Genomic DNA, 26,840 nt, shown 5'->3' with positions numbered 1-26,840 from the left:
GAGAGAAAGAAAAAAAGAAAACAAGGGGGGGGGGAAAGAAAGACTGAACCTGCAGTCAGAAAAAGAGGGCTACCAAGAGAGATAACCCCCGAATCCGGGTAGTTCCGTACTACCAGGAGAGACCCAAACGGGTACAAAAACGCTCTAAGCGTCTATTCTAACGAGGGACGGACTAACAGATGAAGGTCTGTAAATCCGTGACAGGACACCAGAATAAAAACTAATTATGTAACATAAGTACACCCTATAAACATATGCAACATTCTAAAATAAAGATTAGGAATTAGAAAGCACCCCTTAAAGAACTAGCCAAACTGACATACACAAAGCCCCCCCCCTTCCCCCCTCCCCCCACCTCCGTGAACATAGAAACCAGCAGAATCGTTGAACTAGGCCGCTGTAACCTAGTGACCTTGGGTATATACCCCATAAACAGAAAAAGGCATATGAAAAACAAATATGGGCTGAAAAGATATAGCCTATCAAGCTACGGCACCGTATGGCAGGACAGCATGGCCTTCACCGACCAGAATGTCCTCAGTCCCCGGAGGCCACTGGTCCAGGGGGGTGAGAGGATCTGCCCAGAGTCATCGGTGGAACCGGATCCCAGTCTGGTAAGGTCATCGGGGGTAAATCCAACGCGGATAAGAAGGCAGGCAGGTCTTCTGGCGTATGCAGCTCCAGTCTTTTGCCGCCCCTCCGGACCACCAGCTGAAAAGGAAAGCCCCAGGAATACTGGATGTCGCGTTCCCTTAACAGGACCAACAGGGGTTTGAGAGCCCGTCGTTGAGAAAGGGTGGTTCTGGAGAGGTCCTGAAGGAAAATCAGCTGGGCTCCGTCAAAATCAACAAAATCCATGTTGCGCACTGCCTTCATGATGTCATCCTTGGTACGGTAGTGGTGAAGCCTACAGATGACGTCCCTAGGCCGGTTTACATCGGTCGAGACTGGGCCTAGAGTACGATGAGCCCTGTCGATCTCAAACTCCGCCCCTGGTGGCCGGTGGAGAATGGAAGCAAACAGATCCTGAAGGGAAGGAATAAGATCAGCCGCTCTGGTCGCTTCAGGAAGTCCTCTGATACGGATATTATTCCGTCTACTGCGGTTTTCTGCGTCATCATGAAGCCTGTAGAGATGACGAATTTGCCTTTCTTGAGTAGCAAGCGTAGCCTGAACATCATCCACCGTGGTAGCTAAGGAGTCTTGTTCAGCAGCAATATCAGTAACCTTCGCCTCCAGGGTATGTACCTCAGATTTGAGAGAAGTAAGTTCTTGTTTGTATGAGGTTTCCAAGCGCTCCACAAACTTTTCCATATCTGAGCGCGTGGGCAGCAATTTCATGTATTCTTTCCAGTCCCATTCTGAGCCATCATGTATAGGGTTAACAGATGCAGCAGAGCTGGTGCGGGTCAGATCACTGCCCCTAGTGGTGGAGAAGGGGAGTGTAGCAGGGGACAGAGAAGACATGCTGGCAGCTAACAGTAAATCTGAGGCTGGGAGACAGACTGTTTCACTGCAGGGAGAACAGTTTATGATAGTCTCTGTGTCTCTCTGGCTGGGACTGGATGATAGTGCTGTGCTGGGGCTGGGAGCAAAGTCCACTGCTGCTCTGGAATGGATGCCGGAGGACACTGCCGCCCCAGGATGGGGGCTGGGCAACACTGCAGCCCGGAGGTGAAGATGAGGGGGTATTGCCGCCCCGGGGTGAGCTCCAGTGGATCCCGCTGTCTGGAGGTAAGAGCTGGGGCACACTGTGTCCCGGATGCAGGGACCAGGGGGCTCCGTCTCCCCAGCGGCAGGCGGCGTAAGCGAGTGCCGTTCCGCCACGGGCGCAGCTTCAGGGGGCTGATGGGAAGGCCGAGCCGCGTCCGTGTACTCGCGGCTGCTGGACCCCGGGGAACCAGGTGCCGACGAGGCCGGAGCCGGGACTCTTACCGCTGTAACCGTCGGGCCCGGGAGGCGATAGCTGGAGGAGGCCAGTGGTTGTGGCGGCGCTGCGGGCGGGTGTGCAGCTGCTGCTGCGGCGGCCGCCTGTGCCCTTGTCACGCGGGACCCGGAAGTCTTGGAGGCCGCAGGCCGTGCAGGTAGGCCACAACTTGCAGGGAGGAAAAAGCGGTCTAAGCTTCCCTGGGAGGGCTGGGGGTCAGATGGTCCTGTGCCTGGCTTGTTCCTCCGACGGACCCGAACCATTTGGGGTGCAGTCTGTCCGTTTTGGGGTGTAAAGGGATGCTGTCTGGTGTCCTGTCCCCGGAGCTCACAGAAGATGCCTGCTCACTCCTCCATAGCCAGGCCACGCCCCCTGAATGAGTAGTATTTAGACTATGCAGGAGGCTGGGCCTTCTAATACACCTTTATGACCTGTAGGCGGCATGGACAATGGCTGCTTTGTAAAGATAGGCACTATTTTAAAATTAAAGTAACTTAGAAAAATAACTATCCTGTACGTGTTAAAGGTAAAAAATTCTAATTTCTGAAAAAGTCCCTGCTGCAGAAACACAGCCAGCTATTCTCTGCTATTCTCTGTCATTTAACTTTTTAGCAGCATATTTATTTCTCTGGCCCTATTGCCTCCTGCAGCTGACATCAGCAGGGAGAAAGTAAAGGGCTGCAATAATTTAAGTCTCCTTTTAGTCTGCACCATATTGGAATAAATGGAGTGTGCAGCCTGCAAGTAATGGAAGCTAATGAACAGCACAGGGGGACCATTTTTAATTGTAGACTAAAAGTTTGAATTTACTCAATGATATTCATATTATGAGAGGTTATTAAGTGGATTGCTGAAGGTTAATGACTGTATTCCAGCTCTGTGCACAATCTGCAGCAGATTTGATGGCACAGATTCCATTTGCTTTGAATCTGCAACTTCAAATCTGTGCCATCAAATCTGCTGTGGATCCTGTGTGAAAGCCCCCTAAAAGGTTACTCCAGCAAAAAGGAAAAAATAAATAAACTTGTGTCAGAAAGTTATACAAGTTTATAAATTACTTCTATTAAAAAATCTAAACGTATCAGCTGCTGCTGTCCTGAAGCTTCTATTTTTGACAGAAGGTATTTTTTAATTTATTGAAAACCAGAGTAGGGAGTAGGTTGTTGGTTATTCTCCTGACAACTCTTGTATCATGTGGGATGGTTTTAATTGTTTTTAGGGGGATATAATCATGTATTGTTGCCGTATTATTGTATTTGTGATTTCTAATAAAGTATGAATTTTAGGTAATTCATCATGGTGTGCTTACCGCTGTTTCTATATACCTTGTTTTTGGTTGTCGTATTCTCTACCTGTAACACCACACTGTATTCTCTACCTGTAACACCACATGGCACACTGTATTCTCTACCTGTAACACCACACAGCCCGCTGTATTCTCTACCTGTAACACCACACAGCACACTGTATTTTCTACCTGTAACACTACACAGCACACTGTATTTTCTACCTGTAACACTACACAGCACACTTTATTCTCTACCTGTAACACCACACAGCACGCTGTATTCTCTACCTGTAACACCACACAGCGCTGTATTCTTTACCTGTAACACCACACAGCATGCTGTATTCTCTACCTGTAACACCACACAGCACGCTGTATTCTCTACCTGTAACACCACACTGTATTCTCTACCTGTAACACCACATGGCACACTGTATTCTCTACCTGTAACACCACACAGCCCGCTGTATTCTCTACCTGTAACACCACACAGCACACTGTATTTTCTACCTGTAACACTACACAGCACACTGTATTCTCTACCTGTAACACCACACAGCACGCTGTATTCTCTACCTGTAACACCACACAGCGCTGTATTCTTTACCTGTAACACCACACAGCATGCTGTATTCTCTACCTGTAACACCACACAGCACGCTGTATTCTCTACCTGTAACACCACACAGCACGCTGTATTCTCTACCTGTAACACCACACAGCATGCTGTATTCTCTACCTATAACACCACACAGCACGCTGTATTCTCTACCTGTAACACCACACAGCACTGTGTATTCTCTACCTGTAACACCACACAGCACACTGTATTCTCTACCTGTAACACCACACAGCACACTGTATTCTCTACCTGTAACACCACACAGCACTGTGTATTCTCTACCTGTAACACCACACAGCACACTGTATTCTCTACCTGTAACACCACACAGCACGCTGTATTCTCTACCTGTAACACCACACAGCACGCTGTATTCTCTACCTGTAACACCACACAGCACGGTGTATTCTCTACCTGTAACACCACACAGCACGCTGTATTCTCTACCTGTAACACCACACAGCACACTGTATTCTCTACCTGTAACAGCACACTGTATTCTCTACCTGTAACACCACACAGCATCCTGTATTCTCTACCTGTATCACCACACAGCACACTGTATTCTCTACCTGTAACACCACACAGTACGCTGTATTCTCTACCTGTAACACCACACAGCATGCTGTATTCTCTACCTGTAACACCACACAGCATCCTGTATTCTCTACCTGTAACACCACACAGCATCCTGTATTCTCTACCTGTATCACCACACAGCACACTGTATTCTCTACCTGTAACACCACACTGTATTCTCTACCTGTAACACCACACAGCACGCTGTATTCTCTACCTGTAACACCACACTGTATTCTCTACCTGTAACACCACACAGCACGCTGTATTCTCTACCTGTAACACCACACAGCACACTGTATTCTCTACCTGTAACACCACACAGCACGCTGTATTCTCTACCTGTAACATCACACAGCACGCTGTATCCTCTACCTGTAACACCACACAGCACACTGTATTCTCTACCTGTAACACCACACAGCACACTGTATTCTCTACCTGTAACGCCGATATACGAATAAAGTCCTTTTTTTATTTCATTTTAATTTTCTTTTCATCGCCACGCATATATTATGATCAATCATCTTTTATCTTTGAAGTTGAGCCCCACAATAAGGACTTTATCAGATATTATGTAACATAGGATATACTGCTTATGCTTATTGTATTTTCCAGCGTATAAGGCGACTGGGTGTATAAGACGAACCCTGACTTTTAAAGAGATTGTCAGGGGTTCACCTTATACGCCGGAAAATGTTAACCCCTGCCTGACCGCAGCCCTGCGTTGCCCGTATAAGACATTGCCCGTATAAGACGACCCCCGACTTCTGACAAGATTTTTCGGGGTTAAAAAGTTTAGCATTATTTACTTGTGTTACTGCATCATTTATGTGAATACGCTGCAGTACTGCAATGAAACTCCAACATGTGTAAACATAGCCCTAATTTTACTGTAGAGTTTTGCACAATCAGGGAAGTCGCAGCAGCTGTTTCTGGCTGGTCAGAGATAGTGAATTGATTGGGGGATCCAGCCAAGCCTCCTGTGACATCACGCCCTGCCCCTGGTCTCCATCATCAGCCTGCGCTCAGCAAACACACACACAATGTGAGACTGAGGCATGGAATATTTGTCTCCTAAGGGAAGTTTGCAGAAGGAGAAGGAGACAATGGGAATTGGCACAGAGGCCATTTTTCTTAAGTTCCTGGATTTCTATCAGCTACCAGTGTGGCAGAACCAAACAGATATGGTAATACATTACATAGACCCATCCATATAACTTTTAAAGTACTTATAATAGAAAACAAGTTTTCCTTACGTGGAGTTCCCCTTTAACTGCTTATTACCTGCACAGCATATTACTAACCTGTTGAACATTCTATCAGCATGGTCAAACTTTCCATTTTGGATGCACAGCATGTGCTCTGGGGCTGTAAAAGATGAGAGCATTATAAAAAGTATAAAGATGAATGAATCTCACCATCAGTGCCATATAACGTTGTGACACTCCTACCCTTGCAGTGCAGTGCTTATTAAAATTCCAAACAATTTTACTAATCTAAAACTTCTAAATTTTAAAGGGGTTGTCCAGCCAGTAAAGTGTTTTGTAATAAGTGTCACAGTCTGCAGGAATCACAACAAAGCTGTATGCTTACCCAGTCTGCTCTACTGAGCGGCCATTCTTTACCACGGTCTTCGTTTTTACTACTTCCGTTGACATGCCATGCGGACAGGAAATGCTTGACTAGTAGCTTATCTTAAAGTCTTCCATAAAAGGAGTTCTCAGCTCCATTCTTAATCTTATATTTTGGACATTTCATATGTTACCATATAGAGGACTTTGTGTTCTCTCCCCTCAAAAATCTATGTTATTGTTGGTGGAGAGTGCCATAGGGGCAGGGCTTAACAGCCAATGGAACCGCATACCTCCGCCCACATCGGTGCCGCAGGCCCTGCCCCACCGCAGCCATTGGAACGGGACAAGCTAGAGGCCTAGAAGGGCAGGGCCGGGGAGACAATGATGTGGGCGGAGATACGGGGGTTCCATGGCCATTAAGCCCCGCCCCTACTGCACTGTCCTCCAACACTAACATGCATTTTTGAGGGGAGGGACTACAAAGAAATCCTTTCTACGGTAAGATAAGAAATGTCCACAATATAAGCTTAAGAATGGTGCTGAAAACTCCTTCAACTTTAATGTTGTCTATGCTGGCAGTAAAAGTAGTGAAAGTGAAAATGGCAGAGACGCTTTGAAAACATGCAGTGGTGGGGAAGCATATAGTTTTGTTATGCTTTCAGTGGGCAGGGCCACATATTAAAAAACCTGCTCCTGACTAGATAACCTCTTTAACAAATATAATGGAATAAAGGGTTGTATACCTTGTATAAACTCCCCAAAGATCAATTGTGCTTTGTGGAGGTAACTGACAGCAAGTGTTACATTTTCCACCACAGGAGTAAATAGGAATCATGTAATAATTATTGGACCGTATAACATTTGGACAGGCCAGGCCCTCTACAGCACCGTCAGCAAAGCTTGAGCTATCCAAGCATAATGGGAACTGTAGTTTTGCACAATGTTGACACCTATGTCCTAATAGATATACACTGCAGCAGCTCTCCACTCCAAAATGATAAAAAAAATAAAAAGGGTGGTCTACAGAACACAGCTTCTTTAAATATCCGATAAATCATTACAAACACTATAATAATATACTGGTAATTTTATTAGCTGCAAAGCATACAAGACATAGTACTCGTAATCACCTAAAGCATTTACAGATATCTGTATAAAGGAAATGTTTGTGCAGTAAAGATAGGACTATTTTCTGTACACCAGCATAGGAAAGACCTTTGCACCTTCTCCAAGAGGCCCGCTGTGTGCACAATGACCAGGTGCCAGCTGTCACCATTTCAGATAAACCATGAAATATTCTTCCCACCTGCAGGAAGTTACTTCACTATACACTTACAGTTTGCCACAGACTTTTATTACTGATGTCAACATCCCAATAAACAGACTGGTGCCTTACCGACTCTAACCAAGTAGAAGAGAACATATCCTGGTGAGGAATAGTGACTTCCATAGATAAATTTTGGCTCTGGCATTTCATGATACCGCTTCTGCAAGACAGTCAGTGGAGGAAGAATTATTAAAGTCCTTTTATAAAGTCACCTATTCTAAGGGCTCTATTCCACGGCCGAGCAATGATGTAAACGAGCGCTGATTTACGGGGATGATCGTTAAGCGAGGGCTGCAGGGACATCGTTACCGATGTCCTTGCAGCCCCTGCAGCATACATTACCTGTCCGGGCTTCTCTTCCACTCCGCCTTACTCCCCGGGTCCTGCAGCGCAGCATCAGCAACGGTGCGGCCTGACTGAGCTGTCAGACCGCTCAGCCAAGCCGCTCCAGGGCTGCTGATGCTGCGAGTGGGACCCGGGGAAGAAGCCGGAGCGCAGGAAAAGCCTGGACAGGTAATGTATGCTGCGCTTCTCAAATAGTCAGTCGCCTGCCGCGCAACGCTATTCCACCATAGCAATGCACGGTGGGGGACTGATGATTTTAGGTCTGGCCCTAAATAAACGATCAGCCGATGACACGATCTTCGGCTGATTGTATTCTCTATTCCACCAAGTGATAATTGGCCGAATCGGGCCGAATGGCGCTGATTCGGACGATTATCGATCCCGTGGAATAGGCCCCTAAGCCCCTAAGGTGTGATGGCTTCAGGGCAGTTAAACCTATCACACAGTGTGAAGGGTTTCAGGGGCTTAGAACAGGTCACAGATGCACTTTAGAGGGGTATTCCGCTCAAACATACCTTATTATATGTTGCTGCCCATGGTGAGAGTAACATACATGTCATTATCTATTTAGTTTCCTTCCCCAATTCTGAGCTGCTGCTTTCTACTGAAGACACAAAAAAACGTGTGTGAGCTTTTCTCTCAGTCTCCCGCTCCCCCCTTCCCTTCTGAGACGGCTGATGTAAACAAGTTCCTGGCAGGCTTTATCTGCAACATTGTAGCTTCTTTATAATGCTGAGAGTTTTAATCTGAGTTCAAGTTGCTGATGAAGTCACTGTGATTAATCCTCCTGGGATTACAAAGTAGGGACTTGTTTACATCAGCTGTCTCAGAAGGGATGGGGGGGAGGAGGGGGAGACAGAGATTAAAGCTCACACACAGATTTTTGTGTGTTCAGCAGAAAGTACAGAACTAATTGTTAGTCTCACCAATAGGCAGCAACATATGAAAAGTTATGTTTTAGTTTAAGATCCAAGACACCTATGTTTGTTCTATGAACATATCAAATGAACATATCAGGCAATAAGGCATGGCTACTTTGTATAGGGGTTTATCAAACACATACCAGTAACCTTTCCAGTCTGTCTCTATTCAGAGCGCCCACAGGTTTTCTCAGATCGCGGAAGGTTTCAGAATTGGTTAAATCTTTAAAGAAACAAAAAAAGGCATTATTAGAGAGAAAAAAAAGTTTCCTGCACAGTGCTGTGGTAACCCACACTACTTTCTTCTCACAATCCTGGCTAATATTTTACACAGAATCTGCAAATGGCGGCAGTGTCCCATGTGATCCGCTTATATATGAATAAACCCCAATAAACAGCTCTATAATGCAGAGTAGTGGGCTGCTAAGAAGCAAGCACTTTCCTTCTGGTGGCTTTTATGAATATAACATTTCCCCTGCAGCGAGCAAAAAAAAGATAAAAAGTGAGGACAACTTCCCCTGCAGGCTCGGACTGGCCCACAGGGAAGCAGGGGAAGCCACCGGTGGGCCCTACCCATTGGTGGGCCCCTGAGCAGGAGGTCTGCATCCCTGTTTAGCAGCTTCAGGATGACATATAATCCCCCAGTTAGTTTCATGGGACTTAACCTTTCAAGAAACTCAGCTGGACGGCTGTGCTGTTTGCATAGAGCAGGGGTGGGGAACCTTCGACCCTCCAGCAGTTGCAAAACTACAACTCCCATCATGCCTGGACAGCTCCTATACACTAGAACAGGGATGGGGAACCTTCGGCCTTCCAGCTGTTGCAAAACTACAACTGCCATCATGCCTGGACAGCCTTAGGCTGTCCAGGCATGATGGGAATTGTAGTTTCACAACAGCTGAAAGGCTGAAGGTTCCCCATCCCTGGCATAGAGTGTCTGACCAGTTAGTAACAGTGAGCGAGCATTGCGGGTCACATACACAGCACTGTGCAAAGTTGCTATAGTAATGTGAAAGGTTTGGCGCTGGGTATATCTGGTGTACGTAGGGTGGGCCCCTAGAATAAAATATTCCCTGGTGGGCCCAAGGTACCCCAGTCCGACACTGTTTCCCTGCAAAATCTGCATCTCTCACCTCTTAATATCATCACTTATTTTACCATTAGAAAAAAGAAAAAGGGAAAACCACTGTGCATCACTCACTATCAGTCATAAAGATGGTGTTACAGTGGGGACTATTCACAGCGTTCTCACTACTAACACTTACTGTTGATTCTACGTCCCATTTTATGTGCAAAGTTGATGCTAGTGGACACCAATGAAGTGAACATAAGGACACTGACTAGTCACCCCCGCAGCATCACCCAGATGACTACTAGAGAGAGTCATACAGAGGTATAACAGGTGCACAAACAGAAGGGGTATATACAAGCAATACAACAGCATGTCGGTGGCAAAAACTCTGCTCACAGGTTCACTTTCATAAGAACTAAATGAAGTGGATGAAATGGTTATACCCAATTGAGAACTAGTGTAGTCAGCAATGATCCATGGAAATACAGGATACTGGGAAAGGTCATTGCAGCTGCGATCCGCCAGGTTATTAAGATGTAAAAGATACTGGTAATTGGATATTTGGCCCATCTGCCACTGGAGCATGTAGCTGTCTGCCGTGTGCTCCGTCACGTGATTCTCTGCAGGTAACAGAGACAACTATTTATTTCACTGTCATCTCTATTGAGTACTTTATATAATGAACGGCTAAAAACATCAGCATATTTATCACTATACAAAAAAAAAAAACTTGCATGCAATTTTCAGTTCACATAAAGCAATATTATGAACATAAAAGTTGTAGGAAACAAATCTACTTTATGTTCGGTCACTAGAACACTGTCACTGTAGTTGGTTGTAACAAGAGACTGGTAGATTGTGGATATATATGACACAAATGCACTTTTATGTGTGAATTTATTTACCAACTACAGACATGCTAGTAGAAAAAAAGATCTGAAGACAGAAAAAAACAAGAAAAGCATAAAAATCCAAATCCAACCTAGATAAGCGGCAATATAATAGTAGACTCCATCGCGGTCTTTAGGGTTGTAGAATTTAAGGTATATATCCGAGCAGATATCATTTTCAGTACAAAACACTTCCAGTCCCTAAAAAGCATTAAACAGATATGAGGTCACATAAAGTGACATTAGTTGCTGAAATAATTCTGCAATCAGCCAAACACCGTCATTATATTAATAAAAGCATACACACACACAAAAAAATAATAAGACTAAAAAGAGCGTACAAGTAAAAGGTGAACACACAGAAATGACAAAGTTTACCTAAAAAAAAACTGAAAACTTTTGTCATGATTACAGGACAATAGACAGCACCTCCCCATTGACAGCTATATGCGTGGTGGGTGCCAGACACTTGTGGTTCACCTCACTACCACTGAAACTTCTTCCAAAGAAAACACACCAGACAAGAGAGTTAAAAACGAGTACAGTAGCACTTTAAATGCAGACATATCACCCTTCCCTAATGCACTATTCTCAATAGAACCTTTCCCTTAACATTATCCCCTATTGTGCTTCCTAACCAATAATCGCCTCGGGGCCAGACTGCTCACATTCTGAGAAACAGCTTACAAGCTGCCAAGAAAGCTAGAGAGGGTGATAGCAACAACACAATAATGGATAGAAATTAAAGGGGTATGCCAGCAAAAATTTTTTTTTTTTTTTTTTCTTTCGAATCAACTAGTGCCAGAAAATTAAATAGATTTGTAATTTAATTCTATTTAAAAATCTCAAGTCTTCCCCTACTTATTAGCTGAAAAGTGTCCTGCAGGTAGTGGTGTATTCTTACCAGTCTGACACAGTGCTCTCTGCTTCCACCTCTGTTTGTGACAGCTGTCCAGAGCAGTAGCAAATCCCCATAGAAAACCTTTCATGCTCTGGACAGTTCCTGACACAGATAGCATTGTGGCACTGTTTCAGACTGGAAAGAATACACCGCTTCCTGCTTGGCATACAGCAGCTGATAAGTACTGGATGACTTGACATTTTTAGGCTGGGTTCACACTATGTATATTTGAGGCTGTATTTGGTCCTCATGTCAGGTCCTCATGGCAACCAAAACCAGAAGTGGATTGAAAACACAGAAAGGCTCTGTTCACACAATGGTGAAATTGAGTGGATGGCCGCCATATAACAGTAAATAACTTCCATTATTTCAATATAACAGCCGTTTTAAAAGAACAGCACATATTTGCCATTAAATAGCGGCCATCCACTCAATTACAACATTATGTGAACAGAGCCTTTCTGTGTTTTCAATCCACTCCTTGTTTTGGTTGCTATACAGCCTCAAACATACAGCCTCAAATATACGTAGTGTGAACATAGCCTCAAACAGAAGTAAAGTACAAATCTATTTAACTTTCTGACTCCAGGTGATTTAAAAGCAAAGCAAATTGCCAGATTTCCCCTTTAAAGTGCAGGTTCTCATGTGGTCAGCAATTCCTCCCAAGTCAAAATATATCTTTCATGCCATGTCAGTAGGTTAGGTGGGAACATAGAAATACCCTATAAATTTAACTCCCCCTCACCCAAACAGAGCACCACAGTTGAGATGTTCTATTAGAGCATATGGACTGTAGAGGGAATTCCCCTGCTAAGGCTGGGTTCACACTATGTTTTTGCAATAGTTTTTTTTCCCATGAGTCTTTGCAAAAAACGGATGGAAAAACGGGTGCAATTGTGTGCATCCTGTTTTAACCGTTTTTTTTTTTTATTTACTTCCATTATAAAAAAAACAAACAGATCAAAACGCATGTTTTTTTTTAACATAAACAAAAATGTAGCGGACCTTATTTTTGTGTATGTTAAAAAAAGGATGTGTTTTTATTTTTTATAATGGAAGTCAATGGAAAAACGGATCAAAACAGATGCAAATAAAGGCATCTGTTTTTCCATGCGTCTTTTGCAAAAACAGATAAAAAAAAAAACCTGATGATTGCAGAAACGTAGTGTGAGCCCAGCCTAATGGTCATGCAGTCTTCTTACTAAGATCACTAACGTTCGCTTAGGGTCAGGCTGCTAAAATCCATGCAGCGATCAGCTGATCACTAGTGATGGCTTCACTATCACTCCTTTTCTAGTTACACAATCTTCAATAATTTAACTCTAACTTGTCTTACCAAAGGCATCAGCATATGTCTCCTTTTATATATTCGGCGAATGTCAGCCAGGCTAATATGAACTACAGGTTTCTATTTAAAAAAAAATAAATAAATAAATAAATACATTTTTGCACTACAGGTTTGGTACAAATTCACAATACAAGAATAATACTTTTTTTTTTAAGTAACACTTAACCTCTTAAATATTCAAAGACAAATCTAAAGCACGATTGTTGTATTGTTGCAATAACTATGTGGCAATTTATTTGATTTAAAGCAAGTATACATACAAGCAGGGTGCTAAAAGTCTATGAGGTTTGTCAGCTTCTATGTAGCTAAATGAATAACTTTTTATAATACAAAAAATAAACCTACAGGTTCCTTTACCATAACACAACAGTACAGTAGGGGTACAGAAATTTAAAAAAATTTAATTAAATAAAATTTCCAAAGATAGCAAAGGTGTTTTCTTACTGGGTATCCGTTCAAAGGTTGGAAATAGAGGAATTTATCTGTGATGCAGACATGGCCGGGGTTGGAGACCAGCGGTGTTATCATCTCTGCTTCACACTCCATGTTTGATAGTTCACTCACACTCTGAAAGCTGTGATGGATTTAAGGAAAGGATCACAAAAAGTTCTGTAAGAGGTGGATCACACAAATCTCCTATAATTCAGGGGTTGTCAAACTTGGCGCCCTCCAGCTGTTGCAAAACTACAATTCCCATCTGGCTTTGGTTGTCCAAAACTCTAGTTTTGCAACAGCTGGAGGGACGCAGTAGTATGACACCTATGTCCTAGATTTTATACTACTGCCGACAGAACATGCGATAACTATATCTAACCGCATGTACCAAAACCTAAAATTTGTATTGCGTCTGCTACAAATACTGTTACCTATGAGTATAGCCACCAAATCTGCCAGTCCAGCTCTCATGGTTAACAATGCCCATTAACCATGTGGGTTATAAATAAAGGTGAAGGCTATGGTCTGTTATGACCTGAGGAAGCACGTGTGCATAGAGCAAGATAAGAGGAAGGGTTAGGATCTCACTCTGATCAATGGCTGAGGGAAGAGGAGGAATCGCCAAGTAAAGAAGCCCCATGAGAGCCAACATGGCCGACAATGCTATAAGAAAGCTACTTCCTATACTAATGAGCTGAGCTTACCAGAGAAAGCCTGTATACAGTTACAGCTATCTCATCCTTGGTGCACTGTATAGCGATTTTACCGTTGACCTGAGTGAATGATCAGTGCATGAAGCAGGGGAGTCTGATAAGCAAAGAAAGACGCATTTTTCTACTATAAGACACAAAGTTTCTTATCTAGGGTTGTATTGCTGATTTACCAAAACAAAAATTAAATGAATGAAACAACAGATACTCAATGAAGTCATACGTGAAGGGGTCTGCTTGGACCGTCCCTTTATAATCCACAGCAAAGGCCCACTAACTTGTTCAGGTGGACAAGTGAATGGCTTAATAAGAAAATATTTCCCTTAAATAGGTTATCCAGTTATTTAACACATGTGGAATCACCTCCACCCTTAGGCTGGGTTCACACTACGTATATTTCAGTCAGTATTGTGGTCCTCATATTGCAACCAAAACCAGGAGTGGATTAAAAACACAGAAAGGCTCTGTTCACACAATGTTGAAATTGAGTGGATGGCGGCCATATAACAGTAAATAACGGCCATTATTTCAATACAACAGCCGTTGTTTTAAAATAACAGCAAATATTTGCCATTAAATGGCGGCCATCCACTTAATTTCAACATTGTGTGAACAGATCCTTTGTGTTTTCAATCCACTCCTGGTTTTGGTTGCAATATGAGGAACACAATACTGACTGAAATATACGTAGTGTGAACCCAGCCTTAAAGACTAACAACTGATTACATACTTGCTATTACCCAATCTTCCCAGTCTTCTTCCTCCAGTTCTGAGTAGGCTACTTTGTGCTGATAACACAGAAAACTGTGTGTGAGCTGTTCTCTCCACATCCCCCTCCCTTCAGAGACGGCTCATGTAAACAGTTTCTGTGGCCAGCTGATTCTGCACTCTGTAAGGACAGGAGGATGACCTCACTGTGATTAACCCTCCCGACGCCACAGCGTGCAGATACAGTAGGGATGGGACACTGCTTACATGATCCATCTCAGAAGGGAGGGTGAGAAAGAGGACAGCTCACACAGTTCTCTGTGTCTTCAGCAAAAGCAACAGCCTCAGAGCCAGGGGAAGGAGCTGATAAGGAAATAACAAGCATGGAATGAATTGTTAGTCTCCAGTGGGGGGGTATTTGTTGACAGGTTTGTAAATTTAGAAAATGAATATAAATATGTTTAGATAAATAAATAAAATAAACACTGTATGTATGGGATTACAAACAATAAATCACACAGAATTATTTAACCACAATACCAATAAACTTCATGGCTAGCTTAGGTGACTGACTCTTTAGCTTCTTTTCTATACAGGATGATGAGTATATTATGACTAACCTGTTTTTATCAAAAGATGCCCTTGCCAAACGTGACTGCAGAATAGCTGTTATCTGATAGCAGAAGAGAGATAAGAGGTCATAGCTAGAAATAAAATAACTTCACTGGGCTTGGCCCATCAGTACAGTAAAAGACGTACCATTGCTGTCTGATCTCCAAGTTTCTCTAGTCTGGAAGCTCTTTGAAGCTGTAGAAATACAGAATAATGCTTTGTTGGCCTTCTAGCATGCATTCACTTACAGACCAAATGATATGCACTGTGTAATAGTATTGCCTAAACTGAAAGGGAACATTTCTGGTCTCACAAACACATTAGATCGCTGCTGGCTGACTGTACTTGCTGAGTCATTTATAAGGGAAGCAACTTTACAATTACTATTCCCATCAAGCTTGTTGGATTTTACCCAATGATTTACAAGATAAGTGGTGTCAGAAGTGAGACACCCAGGGATTACCAGAAAACTCATCCTTCCCATATATAACGTTTTTAAAAGCATTTTAAATATACTGTCCGCATTACAAACAGTACTTTAGTCACACGCATTACATAGGTCTAAAGTCATACAAAAACTGTTCATTTACTATCACAGAGTCAAGTCTAGGGACTACTAACCATCCTGCTATCAGAACACAGCAATCGCTGAGCTCAGGGAGACCAGCGACAACAAAATCAAATGGAGTACTCACTGAAGAGTCTCCACTGATGCATTGCCCCCTATAAATTTAAATATGCAAAAGAAGGGTCCGTGGAGTCTCAGTTACGAGTCTCAAAACACGGGAATAGCCAGATATCCTTCCAGGGGAGGGAAGCCTCTTGCCAAGGGGGTGCCTCCCAGTGGGGAGATCACCAAACCACCCTGATACGTAGCCCCTTAAGTCCCACTCGGTTGCGAGTATTGGAACATAAATAGGGAAATACCAGGGTGGCCCCTTTTACGTCAAAGTTTAACTCTGTGGCGAGTATTGCGACATGACAAGGGTTTCCCAAGGCAGGCATCCATCCACAGACGATTGTTTCGGGGTAGTTGCCCCTCGTCAGTGTGGAGTAGGATTCTGGCTAACAGGGGCAATGAAAAATAGACCAACAAAACACAGCAATCGCCTGTCATGTCGCAATACTCGCCACAGAGTTAGACTTTGACGTAAAAGGGGCCACCCTGGTATTTCCCTATTTATGTTCCAATACTTGCAACCGAGTGGGACTTAAGGAGCTACGTATCAGGGTGGTTTGGTGATCTCCCCACTGGGAGGCACCCCCTTGGCAATAGGCTTCCCTCCCCTGGAAGGATATCTGGCTGTTCCCGTGTTTTAAGACTCGTAACTGAGACTCAACGAACCCTTCTTTTGCACATCCTGCTACCAGGAATACGTATCATACCTGTAGAACGGTCTGTACAACATCATCCGCCTTTCTAGAATCCTCCAGTTGAAAGAAAAAGCGGCCTCCACCCTGAAAAAGAATTAAAAAATAAACTCAATTTCATACGCACCTGTCCCATTCTATATTCAACCCCAGAGCCCCCATGCATTTAACATAATACCGGCGGCCACTGACAAAGGGAAATGCATCGTCTCACTACTGCTCTGCCTTATGGTTGATAGAAAGCGAAAATAAAAGATTAAGAGTAGTCTTAAAGGGGTTCTCTGCTTTAGACAATTCCTGCTTATTAGAAGGGCCTAATGGCACTAAGATGATTACATAGTGTTCCTCTGTTGTTAGGGCTCTTCAGTAACCAATGTAATCTGTGGAGAAACCTGGCAGTAAGTGATCAATTTCCCTACAGCACCACCACAGGGGAAAGCAGGCATTACATTATGGCCATTCAAATCAATGGATTGTTTTTGTAATGTAGGACAGGTCAGGTCCTCCAGATGGAGAGAGGCTCTTTACAACCTTCTTTAAACTCTGGCTCTGAGATCATTAGTAGAGACCCCACATACACATACATCTTACTACAAATAGTAAATCGTAAATAGCGCATATGAAGATGTGTTTTCTGGACGCTGCTTAAACATCAAGAATCCAAAAGGAACAAAGAAACATAACAGGACATTCTCTAGAAATGTCAAAAGAGGTTGCCCAAGTAAAACCACCATGTCTCAAACTGCAGAAAAGCTTACTGTGGGAGGGGGGGGGGGGTTGCTGGTATTGTCTATTAGCAGCTGCTATGTGCAACAGAACCTCAAGCTGATCATTTTCAGAAAACACGACCATCGAGGAAGCTCAAGCTTCATTTTTAATCTAAAACCAGGAACATCTTTTATCCCCCCAAACAATGCAGAAGTATTTCACTTCTGCTACTATGTGCACACAGGATGACTATGTGGTGGAGAAATCCACAGCAAGTCCGCAATGACTAAAATCCAGACCATACTTGTGAAAACCTCTCATGTACAAAGAAAGCAGCCTACTTACACGCTGATGTTTATAGGCAGCAACAATGTTCTGTTCTTTGATGAGATAGACCTAAAGTAACATAAACCATGTAGGATTAAATAGATCACAAATAGCAATTCAAAGCAACAAGTGATAGAGAACATGACTAAGATGGCCTCTCCTGACAAAGTAAATAATTACATTCCCCATAATATAACAATTCTAGAACATCCTGGGGGTGATTATCAGCTGACTGGGCCAATATTGCCCTGTGGGCTTTACAGATCCAGATCGTTCTACAAGATCAGTGCTCATATAGGAAACAAGGTCAGCCCCTCCTATTACACATAGATGTGCGGCTGACAACTGTGTTAAGTAAAATAATAAACTTTATATTTCTCCATGCTCCTCGGTGTCCTTCTAGCTTCTCCCCCCTCACTGCAGCCACTGCTGGCATGTCTGAAGCAGTCTCTGACGTGAGAGGCCGCTCAGCCAATCACTGGCTGCGGGGCTGTCCTGTCTTGGCCAGTGATTGGCTGAGTGGCCTGTCACTTCAGAGAGGGCTTCAGTAGTAGCATCAGCAGCTGCAGTGAGGGGGGAGAAGCTAGAAGGACACTTGGGAGCATGGAGAGGTAAAGTATATACTTTATTATTTACAAAATTCGCTCATATCTAATTGTTAACGATATATATACCGCCTTTGCTTCACCATCATTGTGCCGTCTAATAGGCTTGGTAAGCGAGCGCCGATCTAGCAGATCAGTGCTCGCTTACGTTAAAGGAGACTGGTGAAATTTTTTATTAAAGTATTGTATTGCCCCCCAAAAGTTATACAAATCCCCAATATACACTTATTACGGGAAAAGCCTATAAAGTGTTTTTTTTCCCTGCACTTACTACTGCATCAAGGCTTCCCTTCCTGGATAAAATGGTGATGTCACAACCCGACTCCCAGAGCTGTGCGGCTGTGGCTGCTTGAGAGGATGATGGCAGGGGGACACTGAGGGACACAGGGCACTGGAGGGACACTGAGCATCCCCCTGCCATCATCCTCTCCAGCAGCCACAGCCCGCACAGATCTAAGAATCGGGTCGTGACATCACTATTTTTTTAAGGAAGTGAAGCCTTGATGCAGTAGTAAGTGAAGGGAAAAAGCACTTTATAAGCATTTCCCGTAATGATTGTATACAATACAATGCTTTAATAAAAAATTTTACCGGACTTTTCCTTTAAATGTTGGGCCGTGTAATACGGTCCAAAGTATGGATAGTGTTGCCCCTCTATTGAGTAGGGAAATAGTAACTCTCACTCAAACTTCCAGATGGAATAAAAGAGGAAGGCACAATGAAAACGTTTAAATCCTATTTAAAAGATTGCAATTGAATGCAACCATGACTGGTTCTAGATACAAGACCTCATGGCAAAGGAGACAACTGCATTCAATCTTTTTCTCTTATCTTCCACCATGTAGCAGTAAATCAATAAAATAAATATGTTTTAGGATATCCAGTGGTTTATAAACTACTGCATTATACTATTCTTATACTTTATAGATCACATTTCAGGTCCCACAATAGACTCCTCCAATTATACAGTATCTCATCCACTATTTGGTGCATTAGAGGGCACTACATGGTGGTGTGGGGGTTGTGACTTGTTAGTCTATAACCGTTACCTGATTAAAAGCAACAGAAAATCGCTTGTGTGAGCTGCAAAAAAGGGAAGAATAAGGGTTAAAAAGATGCCACACGCCATTTACAGTCATAGTAAAAATGAGTAAAAGCATATACTACAAGTCCATACTTCCTGAAGAGATCTTCGCCATCTTCCACTTCAATTTTTGAGCAATCCCTCAAGGCGATCTGTAACAACCAGCCAAAAATAAAGTCTAATGCAATTACATTACAATGTCATTTCCATGACTATGTTATTTTATATATCCTTATTCCTTACCTTAAGTATGGGTTCATCAATTTTATCAGGTTCAAATATAAGAGACTTTGAGCATATTTTCAGGGATCCCTTTATGCTTCTAAAAACAAACAGATATAGGCTGATGACTGTATTATTTCATTCACATCTATATGACTACAAATCATTTTTTAATTGGGCCTGTCACTATTTTCTTAGATATACATATTCAATGGTGAATTCCTGTAAGGTTAAAATCACATCATCAGGATACCAGTAAAAGACTGTATGTTGTAGCAGACCCATCAATGTTAATGGGCCAAATATAATCTTATAGTGTTTTGTTTTGTTTTAAATGGAACCTGTCAATAAACTCAAAAGAGTTTAAATGGGACCTGGATACTTTTCTTGAGTTTACAAATTTAGCAATTTTATAGTTACTAAATTACGAATAAGCCAATGATCCATAGATGCTTTTTTTAATTGAAAGAAAACTTAGTTTTGCTCCTCTCCATGGAAATCTATTGTAAAAGGCAAAAGATTTATATGTTCTGAAGAGAACCCAGAGCATGCATGTATGCCTTTTTACAGCCTCATTAAAGGGACAGTCACTGTTTACACGGAACGATCGGCGAATTTTTTGCGAACGACGAACGATGATTTAAGAACCTGGTAAAAGATTAAAATGAACGATTTCTCGCTCGTCGTTCGCTGCGTTTACACGTACGATTATCGTTCGAATTCGATCGTTATCGCGCAAATTCGCACGATAATCGTTCCGTGTAAACCCAGCATAAGGGTGCGTTCACACCTACAGGATCCGCAGCAAATTTGATGGTGCAGATTTGATGCTGTGTTCAGTTATTTAAATGAAATCTGCTGCGGATCTGCTGCAGAAAATCAGCTGCGGATCCAGTAAGTGTGAACGTACCATTAAGGGTCCATTTACACAGAAAGATTATGTGAAAGATTATCTGCCAAAGGTTTGAAGCCAAAGCCAGAAACAGACTATAAACAGAGAACAGGTCATAAAGGAAAGCCTGAGATTTCTCCTCTTTTCAAATCCATTCCTGGCTTTGGCTTCAAATCTTTGGCAGATAATCTTTCTGTGTAAAAGGACCCTAAGTAGTCCTCTCCATTATATTCTTGAGCTAAGTAGTCCTCACTATGCATGAGCATGCCCAGTTGTAGGCTTACAACAGTGAGATGCAAAGGAGTAGAAAGCTACAAATTACAGATTCGGAAGTAGCCTTTTTTATTCGATTTACAGATGACCTCACTTTAGGGAATGAGGGAGGTGGGCTGAAGATGACCCTTTAACTATGTTACAATGCAATATTACTATGTATTCATAGTCAACTTGTACAGACCTTGTTTGAGCTAATTTAGTCGAATAATGGCAAGTAACTTGGCCTTACCTTTCTGCTCCATCGCCTGCTTTGGATATATGATGTGCTATATGCTGTTCAAAAAAGTATTCCTCCAAGTCCAAAAGTAACAAAGAAAATCTACAAGAAGATGGACACATGTAATGAAAACATTTATTACAATGAGGTCTGGGTTAGTTACTATTTTCAGTTTTACTGAAAGCGCCACTGTCATTTGCAGTAACCTCTTACTGATCACACTGGGTCTCAAATCTGACATCACCCACCGCAATCCAAAGATACAGTCACGGAATGACATAGCCCTGCACTCCACTGCTGCCCAGCCAAAACATCTGACTCACTCGTTCCATAAACTCTAATTGAATGGAGATGGATTCTATTAACAGCTGGGAAGTGGGAAGCGTCTATATCTTAGGATAGCAGTAGGTCTAGGGGGTGAGACCCGGAGTGATCAGTAACTTTTCACATCTGAGGAAAAAATTTACTGGAAATGACTAACACTTAAAATAACTACTTACAGTTTAAGAAAATAAGTGTAACCATAACCTGCACCAGTAAAATCACTGCAATCCCTGCATTGTCCTGCCCGCCCGACCCCAGTGTGATGATCTCCCCACTGTGAAGCAGCTTCATTGATTCTAATTGAGGTTTTGTTACACTGAGGGCCAGCGAGTGCCCCCCTATGCTCCAGGACGGGCAGGTCTGACATTAGAAATTATCTTATATAATGCTGCCCTGTTTGAAAACAGAATGCATCTTAGACTTACTTCTCTGCACTCCCCCAATGTCCTGTTGTGGCATCTCTGTCATCCCCGTAGATTGCAGCCGCTGCCATTACCAAGGCGAACTCATCACGGTAAAGACAGCATGCTAAGACAGACAATCACTGACAGACGGGACAGTGATTGGCTAAGTGGGCTGTCACTTTCAAGACAGGTTTGTCTTGGAAGTGGCAGCGGCTGCAGTCAGCGGGTAACACAGGGGAGCGCAGCGAGGCAAGCATAAGGTGTTGATTATGTCTTGTTACGCGCAAATCACTGTTACATGCTGGGGTAGCATCCAAAAAGTATTCTTGCATTTACCATGGTGCAGGCTCTGAGATTAATAGACCAACTAATAATAATGTGGTCAGTTTTATGAACTTACGTGTTTTGTTGTCTATGACACCTTTGTGTCTTGCAGACAAAACATATGTCTATAAAACAGACTGCATCACCACTAGAACCCTACGACTGGATCCTTTGAGGGGCAATAACCCAGAACAGTTCTCTGCCGATTATTATATGGTATATTATTACTATTATTAAGGTATTCTTTCCTTTTAGAGAAGTTTTTGGTTTGATATATATCTCTAGTCAATGTTCTAAGGCTCCTAGTTACAGTGAAATACTGACTTGAAGGGAAACCTACCTTTTAAAAGGTGAAGTGAGAGCTAATTTGCATACTTCTGACCCTTTTCACCTGGTTACCCATTCTTGTCTTGATGGACCATTAGGAGGGACCGCATCATGGAGACACAGACCACCTCATGGACGCCGGCATCAAACTCCCTGTGGGACTGGCAACATCTTAACAACTTAGGGCCCTATTCCACGGGCCGAGCAGGGCCCGATCAACGATGTTTATAACTATTCCAAGGCCCGATGATCGTTGAGCGAGGGCTGCAGGGACATCGTTACCGATGTCCATGCAGCATACATTACCTATCAGGTCTTCTCCTCCGCTCTGTCTTCTTCCCAGGGTCCCGCGCACTCTAGCATGGCCTGTCAGCTGACAGGCCACTCAGCCAATAACAGTCCGCGGCGGTCCCGCTGACAGGCCATTCTGAAGCTAGAGCGCGCGGGACCCGGGGAGGAAGACAGAGCGGAGGAGAAGCCCTGCAGGTAATATATGCTGCGCTTCTCAAATAGTCGGTCGCCCGCCGCGCACCGCTATTCCACCGTAGCGATGCGCCGTGGGGGAACAATGATTTTTAGGTCTGGCCCTAAATGAACGATCAGCCGATGACACGATCATCGGCTGATCGTTCTCTCTATTCCACCGAGCGATAATCGGCCGAATGGGGGCGATTATCGTTCCTGTGGAATAGGGCCCTTACAAACCTAACATCATAACAATCTATAAACAAGACTGGATAAATACTGACAAGATTTCGGGGGACATCATCAAGCCACCATATACAATCTGCACCTGGCGGTGTCATTTCGCAGACCATTAGAGCACCATTCCGCATATTGGTGAGCCCCTGCATAACATATAGCAGATCCTCTCTGTTTTGGGGGGGCATCACCCCTATCCTGCAGCATCTACTATCACCAATAACTAAGAAATGTATTCATCTTTATACAAGACCCACACCTTATTTCCCTGATAAACCCACCTTATTGCCAACATAAGGAGGGGGAAACGCGTTGGAAGAACAAGTGTGACATCTTTTTTATTTTGCTCATGAAAACAGGGTCTGATTCAAGTATCCACATGTAGGCACTAAGTGGCGAATGTATTGGCGCCACAGGTGCTTTTCAGTGCACAGTCTGTATATGTTATGTTACTCTGTACCTGCCATACTGCACAGATACTTTGGTACACATGCTATCAGTGACAAATTTTAATCCTGTATATTACTTGCCACAGATGACTGGGTTATCGTGATTTACCTGCATTATCAGTGATAATATGGGTTTACATTTGGATTCTTCTTATCTTGTTGTTATATACACTTGTACTCATCTTACCTTGTTGCTCAAGCATAGGGATAGTACACCTGTACCTGGAGTTTGGGAACGCCCACACCAGGGGGCTTCGAATTTAGCGTAGGCAGGGACATTGTAGTCGTTTGTATATATGTAAATAAATTTGTATGACGTTATATTTATATGTTTACCACATCTTTCTTTTTGCAATAAATTCTTCTGCACATGATGAAGAAAGGCCATACAGTTTTCTTTTTTTAAATAATTTATTAATCCAAAATAAGGCTATGTTTACAGTTACACACAGTATAATTTTTGTAAAACCACGGCCGTTGTACAACGGCCGTGATTTATACGGAAATATACATCGATTGCTGCCTAGGAATCCCAGACGAAATGTATACACATAGCGTGCGCTTCGGCCGGTATCTCTTGCGGCGCCGCAAACAACTGACATGTCAGTTTTCTGCGGCCACTATTCATTGAATAGTCAGTGCACACTATGACTCCATTATAGCGTTGTATTTCTGCTGTGACATGCGCTGAGATATACCTGTCTCTTGGGTCTACTTTCTGAAATACACTGCAGCAGTAATAATACAACCGAGCAAAGCCAAAATCTTGATTATCTGCCCTATCATCTTGTTTCACTTCACTATATAAAGAAACACTTACACCCCACCCTGAAAAATCCAATTTAGTGCAGCTTACACCGAGAAAACATTGCATCCGGTTTCACTGCACGCTATAGATTTCCTGCGTGATGTGGTTAGATTCTTATTTTAAGCTGGAGGTATAATCGTAGGGAACGTTACATATATTATCGAGCCCATCATATGTCAGGACTGCACACCAGATAAACTTTTATTCATATAGAAATCCGGTCTCCTGTGATGCGGCAGCACTAGATCACACTGCAGGTAGTAATACAAGTCTGGAGAGAAACTCGCTGGATCTGTTGGTGTCCAATACTTAAAGCCAAATGCTCATATTATTCAATGTGTCTGAGTAAAAGACCGGTACAGAGAAGTAATAAAAGATATGTTGAAATCCAACAACCCTTGTTCCTGAAGATTTACCTATATAGCACAATTGGTTGCACTCCTATGTAAGATCATTGATTAAAGGGAAACCATCAGCAGGTTAGAAGAAGCTAATGTGCCTATTGCACACGGGGCGCTGAGGATAAAGGATAACGCCCCTATTACACGAAGAGACTTTCGGCTGATATGGGCCATTATGTCCAATAATCGCTTAGTGTAATAGAAGACAGCGATCAGCCGACATGCACAATGTCGGCTGATTGTTGTCTTTCAACATATTGAAACGGCAATAATCATGATTGCAAGGATATGCTGCCATCGCTCAGCGCAACGACAGACAGCCGGCAGCCCAGCTGGGACAGGCATTTTCCCCTAAATCATGACTTCATAAGAACTCGGAGGAAAATAACTTCTGGTGGGGGTCCGGGGGCTGGTCCTGCCACTCACCGCAGGCATGGGGAGAGGTAAGTCCTTACTCCTAATCAAATTCCCCCCCTGCCGGCTGCCAGATTTTAAAACTGGCTGGACTTCTCCTTGAATCGATGTAGTAAGGAGGCGGTTTGGTGCACTAGGGGCAGGGCTACCTCCCTCAGTGCACCGATCCGCCTCAGCCGGCACGCTCCTTCTAATGAATACTGGGGTGGTGCTCTGCAAAGCACCATATGAATATGCACTAAAAGGGGCAGGGCAGAAACTTACCTTCATCCTCAGCGCCCGATGTGCTAAAGGGACATATCAGCAAGTTAGATACTTCTTACCTGCTGACAGTTTCCCTTTCTGACATAAAACAATAAAAATAAAAACCAATGATCAACCAAATTATTTTTATCGCTTCTTAAACTGTAACATGTAAATAGTCGTCTGAGTAAAAGAAAAGGTGTTGCGATGACACTTTATTGCTCTCAGCTGCTGATACCTTTGGATGAGTTTACCCATTACAGATGCATTGTGGTTGTGGTAAAATGGCAAGGATGTCGCAATACATCTGCAATGTGTGAACACGGTTTACTGTGAATATACCTTACACATATCATTTATGAAACATGAGAAGAAACATACGGTAGAGGTGATGAGATAGACATGCAATACGGTTGGTTTCCATAGTTGCTTGCTGTAACTTTTCAGTATAAAAAAACTGGAGACTGTAAATGTAAGGCTAAGTTCACATTGCTTTTTTGCAGTCTTTTTAACATATCTGTTTTATAGGGGGGGGGGGGAATGATACAATTATCTGCATCCTTTTGGATCTGTTTTTTTCCGTTGACTTCCATTATGAAAAAAAAAAAAAGAAAGAAATTAAACAGATTAGGTTTCTTTTATATATATATATATATATATATATATATATATATATATATATATATATATATATATATATATATATATATATATATATATATATATATATATATATTGTAGGGATCTTCCCGGGGGATGGTGTGTTTGGACACAGTTCACAGCAGACTTGGACTTGTAAAATAACAGCTTGGCGTTTATTTGCAGCATAAACAGTCCATAACAGAAATATAGCAACACTGTGCTTTAGGAACAAAACAAAAGGTCTTGCCCGTCTGGGCGCTAACTAACAAAGCAGGTTACCTCTCTGGCCCTTCAGTCGGCAGTATTGCGGGGTGTGAACAGGCCCCAGCAGCGGCTGTCTTCCCAGCTCTCACCAAACAGCATGCAGGCTGTTCACTCCTGGCTGAGAGAGAGAGACCTGTACACTGAGCCCACCTTTTGCCTTCTCAGGCTGATTGGGATCAGAGCTCACCTGATCCCAAAACCCACACTGGATCGAGGGGGAGGGAATGGCAAGTCCCACTACCAAAACCTACCTGCCATTCCATGTAAGTCCAGGCCCGGCAATAATAAATAATAGCTCAGCAGCATAACACTGCTGAGCACAGATGCCTCCTGGACTCACCATCTCACACTATGTATCAACCTGGGTGAGATGTACATCCCCTCGAGCACTTTACCAGTGACATGTCCACATATCCCCCCCCTCTTCTTCAGACCGGAGGGCTGAGCATTTTGTCCCCACAGACAGTGTACCCTAGATAGGGCGTCAGCATTTGCCTGTAATTTCCCTGGCCGGTGTTCCACCATGAAATTAAAGTTTTGGAGGGAAAGAAACCACCTAGTCACCCTCGCATTTT

General features: G+C 43.1%; 1 protein-coding gene and 1 non-coding gene across 2 annotated transcripts in view; both read right to left on the bottom strand.

The window, feature by feature from the left end:
• NSMAF (neutral sphingomyelinase activation associated factor) overlaps positions 1-26,840 on the bottom strand; it is a 66,766-nt gene that overhangs the window by 27,749 nt on the left and 12,177 nt on the right. The window contains exons 2-16 of the mRNA XM_069957551.1: positions 20,976-21,065; positions 19,600-19,678; positions 19,450-19,508; positions 19,322-19,355; positions 17,686-17,736; positions 16,648-16,719; positions 15,409-15,456; positions 15,270-15,322; positions 13,241-13,370; positions 12,785-12,856; positions 10,640-10,748; positions 10,101-10,277; positions 8,729-8,808; positions 7,390-7,480; positions 5,724-5,787 (exon numbers count right to left, since the gene is read on the bottom strand). Coding sequence (XP_069813652.1) covers positions 5,724-5,787; positions 7,390-7,480; positions 8,729-8,808; positions 10,101-10,277; positions 10,640-10,748; positions 12,785-12,856; positions 13,241-13,370; positions 15,270-15,322; positions 15,409-15,456; positions 16,648-16,719; positions 17,686-17,736; positions 19,322-19,355; positions 19,450-19,508; positions 19,600-19,678; positions 20,976-21,065 — 1,209 coding nt within the window. The remainder of the gene's footprint in view (positions 1-5,723; positions 5,788-7,389; positions 7,481-8,728; positions 8,809-10,100; positions 10,278-10,639; positions 10,749-12,784; positions 12,857-13,240; positions 13,371-15,269; positions 15,323-15,408; positions 15,457-16,647; positions 16,720-17,685; positions 17,737-19,321; positions 19,356-19,449; positions 19,509-19,599; positions 19,679-20,975; positions 21,066-26,840) is intronic.
• On the bottom strand, positions 20,017-20,128 carry LOC138785022 (U5 spliceosomal RNA). The gene has a single exon (XR_011362011.1). It is a non-coding gene; the product is annotated as a U5 spliceosomal RNA (small nuclear RNA).

This window comes from Dendropsophus ebraccatus, chromosome 2 (assembly GCF_027789765.1).
Source record: "Dendropsophus ebraccatus isolate aDenEbr1 chromosome 2, aDenEbr1.pat, whole genome shotgun sequence".
Classification (NCBI taxonomy): domain Eukaryota; kingdom Metazoa; phylum Chordata; class Amphibia; order Anura; family Hylidae; genus Dendropsophus; species Dendropsophus ebraccatus.
The sequence above is the reverse complement of the archived record's forward strand: the minus strand, read 5'-3'. Positions and strand labels throughout refer to the sequence as shown.